General features: G+C 67.4%; 1 protein-coding gene across 2 annotated transcripts; it reads left to right on the forward strand.

The window, feature by feature from the left end:
* Positions 1-1,842: 1,842 nt before the first annotated feature.
* MRPL23 (mitochondrial ribosomal protein L23) lies at positions 1,843-7,900 on the forward strand. Of its 2 annotated transcripts, none has more exons than XM_021082607.2 (5): positions 1,843-1,869; positions 3,502-3,872; positions 4,411-4,493; positions 5,010-5,083; positions 7,699-7,900. In XM_021082607.2, the coding sequence occupies exons 3-5, from the start codon at positions 4,412-4,414 to the stop codon at positions 7,852-7,854; spliced, it is 312 nt and encodes a 103-aa protein (XP_020938266.2). In that variant the 5' UTR covers positions 1,843-1,869; positions 3,502-3,872; position 4,411; the 3' UTR covers positions 7,855-7,900. The 2 variants fall into 2 exon arrangements, with proteins under 2 accessions (XP_020938266.2, XP_020938267.1); XM_021082608.2 differs by having other exon boundaries at positions 3,502-3,624.
* The last annotated feature ends 2,045 nt before the right edge of the window (positions 7,901-9,945 follow it).

Genomic DNA, 9,945 nt, shown 5'->3' on the forward strand with positions numbered 1-9,945 from the left:
GTCAAGCCGTGAAAAGACACGGAGGAAACGGAATGCAGATGACTAAGGGGAAGAAGCCAGTCTGAAAAGGCTACACACTGCAGGCTCTTCGCTGTAGGACATTCTGGAAAAGGCAAAACCATGGGGACAGCAACAAGACTCGTGGCTGCCAGGGGTTGGAGGAGGGATGAACCACCGGAGCACAGAGGACGTGGGGGCAGGGAAACTGCTCTGTGTGGCGCCGTAATGGTGGACATGCGTCCTTGTGCCTCGGCCACAACCTGTAGAGTGTAGCCGAGGAGACTGCAAACCGTGGATTCGAGCTCATAATAAGGCGTCGGTATTGTAATGACTCGTAACCTCGGTTCTAACAAACGCATCCTGCCGGCGCAAGGGTGAACAGGCCTGGAGACTGGGCAGCGGGAGGGGGGATGTGGAAACTCTTTACTCTCTGAGCCATGTCCTGTAAACCTAAAATCACTCTAAAAAGAGTTATTAAAAAACAAACAAAAGGTTGTTTTACTAGAGCTTCCGACGTAACCGGGCAGCTTCTACTCTGTCCGGCAAACAGACCCCTGAAGCCGTGCTGCTCAAACCGAGCAGCCGAAGCAGTGATGGGATGCAAGTGGTGCCGCAGGCCAGGAAGGAGGCGAGAGGGGCCACACTCGGTTCCCCAGGCGGTGAAGCCCCACCTTACACTCAGAGGTCTCGGGAGGAATTCTGTTGGCAGATGATCAGAGAAGCGGGGTCTTAGTGTTGGGGGCTCAGCACCACTGAGACCCCATCTCTCCTGAGGAGGACCTTGGCCCTGTCAGCCTCACGGCTCAGAGCACCACCCACCAAAATGCAGCACAGCGCCTACCCTCTGCCCTCCCATCAGCCACCCGTGGCTCTGAGCCCAAGTTCCAGCCACATCTCGGAGTGACATTAGAACCTTGTGGTTGGAGTACCGCTGCTCAGCCCGCGCTTTACAAAAAGAAAGCCCCCCCTCCTGCAGGTCCCAGGACCCTTCTCCCCTCCTCCTCGGGCCCTGCCAAGGTCCTCTGGCAGCCTCAGATCTTCTCCTGCTTCCTGGGGTCCCCTCTCTCCATGCAGCCTGCTGAAGGACCCCCAGCTCCGCAGAGCACTTGGGGTGCTGTGGGGGTGCAGAGAAAACCAGTCTGCTGGGGGAGAGGCTGGAAGCCGGGAGCAGAGAGGACCAGGGAAGAGCGGGGGCTGGGGCCAGGAGGGAGGAGGGTGCTGCCCCCTCCCCACAGCTCTGTGTTTCGGGGGAGGGGAGTCGGCCCTTTGGGTGGGGGTCCCCAGTGAGGGCTGTGTGGGAGGCTGGAAGTAGGGTGGGTTGGCAGCAAGGCCTGGCCAGGCCAGTGGCCTCACAGGGAGGCATGGCTGGGGGCACCTGCCGTGGTCTCAAGGGTGGAGAGAGGGGCCCAGGGACTTCAGCTGGGCTTGCAGAAGGGCTGGGGCGGGAGTGGGGGAGAGGAGTGGGGATCCAGACTAGGGAGGGAGGGGCCTCCAACCCCACCCCTTCCCACTCTCCCAGTCTCCCACTTTGGCCAGCAGCCAGAAGGCTGGCAGGCTCTGAGTGGGCCCGACCCAGGGCTGTTGTGGGCACTTGGGCCAGGCGTGTGGGCACACAAGCGGGGCGAGGGGAGCAAGGAGTAGCTGCTGCGTGCGTGTGCGTGTGTGTCGGGCAGAGCGCGGCTCCGGTGCGGCCCAGGTGCGCGCGGGGCGGTGGCCGGCAGGTGAGGCCCAGGTGCGGCCCGGGTGCGCGGGCGGCGGCGCGCGTCCTCCCGGGCGCCAGGGGGCGCTGCGGCGGGGGCGGGGCCCGCGCCGCGCGCGCCGTTCCTTCCGCCCGCGGCCCCGGAAGCCGGCGATGGCGCGGAACGTGCTGTGAGTGGGGGTCTCGCGCCGCGGGGGCGGGGGCGGGGCCGCGCCCGGGACTTGGCTGCGGGGGCCCCGCCCCGCCCCCCGCGCCGCCCCGCGGGTCGGAGAGGGGGCGCGCGCCCGCGGCGGGCACGAGCGCGGGGCCGGGCCGGGGCCCCGGGCGGGGGTCGGGCAGAGAGTCTGCCGCGCGCGAACGTGCGATGTCCGAGCGGCCGTGGAGGCGGGGCGTGGGGGGCGCCGCGCGGGCCGCCCTGGGGGCGGGGGCCCGACGCTCAGCCAGGCGGCGGGAGGTTTGCGGGCCGCCCGGGGCCTCCGCCCGCCCACGCCCACGGCTCCCCGGGGAGCGACTCTGACCCCCGCTGCAGTGCCCGCCGCCGGTCACCAGAGGGGATATGCGAGCCCCTCGGGCGGCCCGCTGCCAGCCCCGCCGCGAGGGTAGAAGGAGGCGGGGCCCGGGCGGCCCCGCACCTGCAGAACCTCTTCCTTCCAGCCTCGCAGGCACCCACCCCGCGGGGATGCCGTGCCACGTGGGCCTGGGTCGCCAGGAGACCCCCGTAGACATTGGTAGACGTTACCGAGCCACTGCGCCCAGCACGGCGCTGCTGCAGGTGCCCTGTGTCAGGGTGCCTCACCCAGGTCCTCTGGCCCGGACCCCCTCATGCTCCCCAGACTTGTGAGGCCAAGGGACAGCGAGGGGTCTGGCTTCCTTGAGCCTCCTGCATAGTGTGGAGTGCCCTCCAAGATGGGGGTTCATGGCTGTGCTGCACACTGGTCACCAGCGGTGTGGTGGGACCCATGGTGGCTTCCTCTGCCCCCGTGCCCACCTTCCAAGAGCCATCCCTTGGGCTCCCAGTAGATCCCACGGACCCTGGGCCCTCGGCCCCTCTCCAGCCCCAAGGCCCAGTTGGGTCCATTCGGCACTATGGCCTCTGAAGCCCACCAGACCCACAGGGGGCGTGGGCCCAGTGGGCAGGGTGCGTGGGCAGAGGCCGCAGGTGGGGGCTGCTGGCACCTTTGTAGCTGCCTCTGCTCCCTTTGGGGGTTGGGGGTTGGGGAGGCAGGCGGTCACCTTGTAGCTGGTGAGCTGCACACACCCCGCCTTCTTTTATCTTTTGATCTTCCCTGTTGTCAAGGATGAGCTGCCGACCTGGGAGCGCTGGGGGGGGGCAGCCCTGTCCCTGCCGCAGGGGTTGAGCCAGGGCTGAGCAAAGCCGGTTCTGACCGATTCCACCTCACCTGAGTGGGAGGGACTGGTGGGTGAGGCCATTGCTGGGGGGGGCCCATTCCTGGGGGCCCATTCCTGGGGGGGTGACAGCCATGCAGGGGCCGCGTGCCTGCGGGACCAGCACTTTGAACAAACACGTGTCTCTGGACCTGTTTACCAGGGGGGTGGGCGTGCTCCCTGCTGGCCTCTGTTTATGAATCATTCACTGGTCCTTTCCAAAGGCCGGCCATGGGGGTCAACAGCCCACACTGCCCGGGGGCTGGAAAACAGGCCTCCTGCATCGGGTGATGGGGGGCTGGCCTGCGGGAGCTGCCCCCTTGCTCCCTGGCCTGTGGGCGTGATGACCTGTGGACCCGGCTGGGGCCTTGTGTTCGGAGCCTCTGACACGACCCCTCTTCCCCCTCCCCACGCAGGTATCCTCTGTACCAGCTGGGCAACCCCCAGCTGCGGGTCTTCCGCACCAACTTCTTCATCCAGCTGGTGCGGCCTGGCACAGCCCAGCCTGAGGACACTGTGCAGTTCCGGATCCCCATGGAGTAAGGCCCACCCTGGGCTCGGGCGCGCCCGGCCCCCACCTCACCAAAGTTCTCCAGCCGGAGCCCATGCTCCAAGGCCTGGCGTGTGCGGAGCGCCGCTGAGGGGGTGCTGGGCGCTCTGGTTCCACGGAGGAGGCGCGGCCTGGGACCCCCTGCTTTTTCTTGCATCAAGCCTGGCTGCCCTTCCCAGGAAGCTGGGCCGGGCTCCTGCCCCCACTCACCGTGGCTTCCAGAGCCTTCGTCCTGGGGTGGGTCCTTCACAGAGGCCCCAGTTAAGGAAGGAACACAGCCTTTCTGCCTCCCGCCCTGACGTCCGAGGATGTGACGGCTCAGGCCAGGGGCCCCGGGGGTTGCCTCGAGCTTCTGGGTGAGCTGAGGGTTGTGCTGCCAGCCTTCAGAGGTGGAGGGCCATTGCAAGTGAAAAGAGAACGGGCCTAGCCCACTGTCCCCGCGAGTGTCACTTCTGAGAGGTGCCTGCTGGGATGGTGCCCTGCGGGCCGGCCCTGAGCAGCCAGGGGCACTCGTAGACGGGCCCCTCCCTTCGGGGCACCCCCTGGCAGCTCAGGCCCCCGGTGAGCGGGACCAGGAGGGTAGATGGTCCCCCATGACCCCCGCTCTGCCGTGTCAAGGATGAACCAGTGCCACACGTCCATGTTCAGCCGGGCCAGGCCTCGGGCCCAACCTCTCCCTGACGCGGGGCTGAGGCTGTGTCCCTGGCCTGCTCCCACTCATGGCTGCTTTTGACCTTGGCTCAGTTCAGACTCCCTCGTTTCTCCTTTGCCCCAGGATGACCAGAGTGGACCTCAGGAATTATCTCGAGCGCATTTACAACGTGCCTGTGGCCGCCGTGCGGACGAGGGTGCAGTACGGTGGGTGCCCGAGGCGGGCGGCTCTTCCCCAGAGCTGGCGCAGGGCCGCGTCCCGCTCGGGCCCCTCTGGCTTCTAGTCCTTGGCGTGTGAGGAAACTGAGCCTCGGGGTTGGTGTGGCTTCCTGGGCTGGAACTCGGGGGGCCTCGACCCCCCCGTCCGCCTCTAAGGTCGCTGAGCAAAGTGCTTCTGCTCCGGCCCTTCCTGCTGACCCCCTGTCCCCACCCCCAGCTGCCCAGGCGTAAATATGACGACCCCCAGGTCAGGCAGCAAGAGCCTTTGTGCCGACAGGAGAAATCTGGTTCTGGGGTTATTTTAGACCCGTGGAGGGGGGTGTTCACCGAGGGGGAGCTGCCGGTGGCGCCTGGCGCTGCGGGCCTGGCCCGTCGGCTCGGGCGCCGGGCTGTGCTCTGTAGACCGTAGATTCCTGCATGTTTGCTCCTTTCTAGAAAGCGGGTTCTTGGATTAGTGGTTCTGGAAAGTTCGTGCTGGAAGAAGTTTTGTCTCCCCCCCAACAGGTTCGAACAGGAGGAGGGATCACAGGAACATCAGGATAAAAAAGCCAGACTACAAGGTGGCCTATGTGCAGCTGGTGAGTTTGCGCCTCACCTCAGCCATGACCTTGGTTCTAATCCCCATGAAACCCCGGCGGAGCCAGGGTTCAGAGCGCAGCTTGGCCGTGGGAGGGGGTGGTGGGGACCTTCTCGGGGTGGCCATGCCAGGAACGGGCGGCAGTGCTGGGTGGGGCGGGGGGCTCAGACAGAAATCAGAGCTGGCGGGCCTGGCCGCGGTGTTCTGGGGTCCTGGCTGGCCGCTCCCCACTGGACCGCAGCATGGCGCATCGGGCCAGCTTCTCCTTCCGCGGCTTCTGCCTGGCCGGGGCCTTGGGGAAGGGGGCCCGAAACCCAGAGCTGGCGACAGTGAGACACACACCTTCCCAGCCCGGCTCCGGCTCCCTTCCCTCTCCAGGGAGCTCCTGACCCAGAACCCGCAGCCTCGGCCACTAGTGCCAAGGCCCCGCGGGCTCCAGGCAGGACCCTCCGATGGGCAGGTGACCTTGGACCTGCCGGGTGTCCGTTAACTGCCTGTTGTTTGATACCCTGGGTGGGGCTGGGGGTCCGTCCTCGGCTTTCTGGGTTGGGGGTGCGCAGCCTCCCGAGCTGGAGCCGGAGCCCGAGGGGCCTCGGCCACTAGGTGGCAGTAGCGCTATTGTGAAACGGGCCTCGGGCCCCAGGGCCGACCTGGGCCTCAGGAGGCGACTGTTGACAGACCAGGTTAGCAGGGCAGCTTTTCTGAAAAACAGCCACAGTTGTTCTAAACAGAGCCCCCCATTATTTGGCCTAATATTTGCTGTGCGTGAAATCAGCCAATCCGGGCGGAGAGAGCGGCCGTTGGCCTTATAAAGACGCCTGTGTCCTGTGTGCAGGCCAGCCATCTGTCTTTGTCACGGCCCCCGGTTGACATCCCATATGTCGCCTTTGCCACGAGGCCCTTCAGCAGGAGCCATAGTTACAAGTGGCTTTTGAGCCACCCGAGCCCCGGCGTTTCCCGGGCCCCACCGCACTCCGGAAGCTGAGCCGAGGGGCCCGGGGTCTGGGGTCTGCAGCTGCCGCCCGGCCTCCTTTCTCCCCTGTGAGATTGGTGGCACAAGTGGGGGCACAGGCTGTCCCTGCCGGGCATGCTTCCCTCGCTTCCAAAACCAAACTTGCAGCAGACCCTGGAAACTGGCGGGGAGGTTGGGCCCTTGACCCCTGAAAGGGGGGGGGGTCCCTTCTCTGTCCCCCGTCAGCTGGGGCGTCCTCCGTGTGTCCCTCGGGGCCCTGTTCCCGGGGCTTCTGGTCTCAGCCGACCGTGAAGCCCACGGAGGGTCCATCAGGCAAGTTCAATCCCCGCGGTTATTTGGAGTTGGCTGCTTGAGGAAAGCTTGTCCCACAAGGGCGGGGGGGCGGCTCCCCCCACAGCCTGATAAACGTTTCTTTGGCCCAGAGTCCAGAGCCAGTAAGTCACCCCCCAGCAAGGAGCCCCGGCCCCCAGGCTTGAGCCACAGCCGGCTGGTGACAGAGGCTGGCCCCTGCCCTGGCCCCTGCTGGCCTGCGGCTTCCCTTTTCACTGGGGCGCTTCCCTCCCTCCCAGTTCTTCTCTGCTCATCAGCTTTGCAAGGATGGAGGACTTTTGTTTCCGAAAGAAAGTCGGAGGCGAATTTGTCCGGGCGGCGGCCACCCCCCGCCCTCCCCCGGGGGCTGCCGTCGGCGCCCGCAGTGGCTCTGGGCTCCCGGCTCCGCAGGAATGAGGAATTCCTGTCAGCCGCAGCCTGTTTTTCCCCAGAGGGCCGCAGATTGCCATCTTTGTCTTAATGCTTTGAAGTGTCGTCTTGCCCCCCCCAGAAAACCAGCAGCATCACCTCGGAATATTAAACAGAAAGCCCCGTGCCGGGCAGGCCGCCCTGCATGCAGACGGTCGCCCTTCGGCGTCTGAGAGCCGAGGAGCGCGACCCCCCGCCCCGCAGGCTGGCTACTGAGCGCCCCGCGGCCGCCTTTCCCCGCCCGGGGCTGCCCTCAGCCCGCACCCCTGAGCCGGATTTACGGCCCCCCGCGCGGGGCGGGGGCCGCGGGCTGTTGCAGAGCGCGCTTGGCCGCCTGCCCAACTCCAGATTTCTTGACAAAACAAGGGTCTCCAAGAACCAAGTGCACTTGACCGATTTCACTTATTCAAATTTTCCAGCATCGGCGCCGTCCTCCTCCTCCCTGGGAGCAGCGGCCCGTGTCCCGCCTCCGGAGCCGCTCCGCGCGTGTGGCCCTCGGAGGTGGCCCCGTCCTCCCTGCCGTCCTCCCTGCCGCCACCGGCTGGGGGCTGGGCTGGGGCTCAGCGGGCGCGCACACACACCTTCTGAGCTCTCAGGGGAAGATGGGAACGCAGTTAATTGGCGGAGCCGGTCCTGGTGTCGGGCCTGCGGGGCTCGTACCATCCACGCCCGGTCGGCCCGCTCTGAGCCCAAGCAGGGTTTGTCTTTCACGCGGGCTCCCTGGGTGGACACGGTGGCAGCGAGGCGCCCGCTGCTGTGCCATCCTCGCTCCCAGCCCCCGGCCGGCTGGACTGGGGACTCCTGGGGCAGGGGCTGCTCCGCGGGCCGGGCAGGGCTGACCTCGAGGAGAGGGCGAGGAGAGGGCCCCGGCCGTGCGGCGCGCTGAGCCCCGTCTCCCTCCCCAGGCGCTCGGGCAGACCTTCACCTTCCCAGACCTGTTTCCCGAGAGGAAGGGCGCCTCTGTGGACGTGGACGTCCGGGACCAGGTCCTGGAGGACCAGCGGCAGAAGCACAGCCCCGACCCCCGGCGCGGGGGTGTCCCCGGCTGGTTCGGCCTGTGACGTGGGGCCGTGACAACGTGAATAAAAGTGCTGCCTGTGGACACTGGCCCGGACTCTGAGGGCTCTGTCCCCCTCCCCCCGTGAGCAGGGCCGCCAGTGGGTCACCCTGAGCCGCTCTGGGAGAGAGCGCCTGCTGGGTGGGCGAGGGGTGCCAGCTCCAGGAGGGAGCCTGTGCAGGCCGCGGTCTGGGCTGGGGGTCCAGGGAGTGCTGTTTAGGCCGCTGACCCAGAGAGAGGGCTGGAGGCAGGAAACAGACCACGTCTGGGGAGATGGCCGGGCCGAAGGCGTGCGGATAGGAAATGGAGTGTGGCCAGGGGTGGCCAGCACGCGGGGGCGGCTGGTGGGGAAGAGGGGCTGTCTGGGGGCGCCCAAGGTGAGTGGGGCTGGAGGTGGCCTGGTCCCCTGCTTCTCGGGGTCTTGGGATCTGCCTGCAGCTTGAGTTCTCTTAGGATCACGCTCGGCACTGAGCCTTACCGAGCGCCCCCAGAAGGCAGCGCGCGCTGGCCGAGTGCGTGAGCGAGGCCCCGCAGGCTTGGCTGGACGAGCGTGTGCGTGGGCCGGGCCTGGAGGCCCGGGGGGCAGGCGGGAAGGCGCTGCTGGCCTGCTTGGGGAACCGGGCCGTATCGGCCCCGTGCAGCTCAGGACCACTCAGGGCCAGTGTCCTCCGTGGCTTCCTGGTCCCCGACTCCCCCCGCCCTTCCCTCTGCTGGGGGCCACCTCCAGGGGCCTTGCAAGGGGAGGCAGAGTGGAGAGCTGGCTCAGCCGTCCCCCTCCACCCCGAGGGACGCTGGCGTCGCATGACGTGGGCCTTTGAAGCTCCTCTCCACCTGGAGGTGAGGGTTCAGGGAAACCCCACTCTTCAGCGTTGGTTTAAGGTGATGGGGAAGCTGCCGGGGGGGTGGGGGGGACGGAGTCAGTGGCATTCTCCTTAGAGAAATAATTCATGGGGCCCCATGGCCCCGAGGACCCCGACTCAAGGTCGGGAGAGGAATCCATCCTTTGTCCGTCCTTCCAGCACCAGCTGCCCGCATGCCCGTGATATGGGTCCCTGCTCCGCCAGCCTTGGCCCTCACCCCCCTGCCACCTAGTGGCCCTCTGCTGTCCTTGCTGTGCCCCCAGCGCCCCCAGGCCTGGCACCCGCCCTTCACAGCCCCAGGAGGAGGAGGGGCCGGCCAGGGGCAGCAGCCTCAGTCTCCTGCGCACCCGCGGGCAGCAGAGCCGAGTGTGCAGGCGGGGACAGCAAGTGGGCTTCAGCTGGGGGTCTCCTCGGCTCCACCCCCGACACGGAGGATTGAGGGGGCTACTTGCTACCGCTCCCGGCCTGGAGGCTGGAGCCGGTGCCTCGGGAGCCTCTGCCCAGGACGATGGGCCCCTCCCAAGGTGGTGGCCCAGAAGTCCCGTCCCAGCAGCCCTGCCCCCCGGCTCCCCACCCCCCGTGGGGCCCCCTAGGCTGGGCGCCATCCTCCCCCTTACATCCAAGAGGCCCGTCCCCTGCTGCAGGGGGAACTCCTGCGGGCCTGCCTGGGCTGCACAGCCTCCCGAGGGGGGGGGACTGGGGACTCGCCCTCCCCCAGGGACGGTCCAGCTGGGAGTACCCCAGGCCAGTGCCCACCGCACGGCCCCCCCGTCTGTATGGCCACGTGTCACGCTGGGTGGGGGGTGCGAGCCCCACGGTGCGGCATGTGACGGGGGGCTGGGGGCTGCGCCGGGCCCTGCTCAGAGCCGCAGGCCTGTGCTGATGAGTTATAGCTGCAGCAGGCCCGGCCCAGGGCCCACGGGGAGGCGGCCCAGACCCCCCAGCAGCCCCAGGTGAGGCCCAGCCGCCAGGGCTGCCGGGAGGGAGCGGAAACCCATCTGGCCACAGCCCCTCCGTCGGCATCTGGTTTTCCTCTTCGAGGGCCAGAAAGTCTCCCCGGGGCTGCATCACGCTGTCATCCCAGCTCCAAGCCCACGGCTTCAGGAACCGACCGCAGGTGACCTGCCGCCTGGCTGGGCCCCACTGCCGGGGGGGCCCCCTCTCGCTTCAGCTGCCGGGACCCCAGTTGAGTTGGAGGTCACCTGCCTGCTGGGGGCTCCGTCTTCTGGGCCCGA

Source organism: Sus scrofa, chromosome 2, assembly GCF_054392235.1.
Source record: "Sus scrofa isolate SSC_HxYL_T2T_F1_AM1 chromosome 2, Sscrofa_HxYL_maternal_Yorkshire_Landrace_v2.0, whole genome shotgun sequence".
Lineage (NCBI taxonomy): Eukaryota > Metazoa > Chordata > Mammalia > Artiodactyla > Suidae > Sus > Sus scrofa.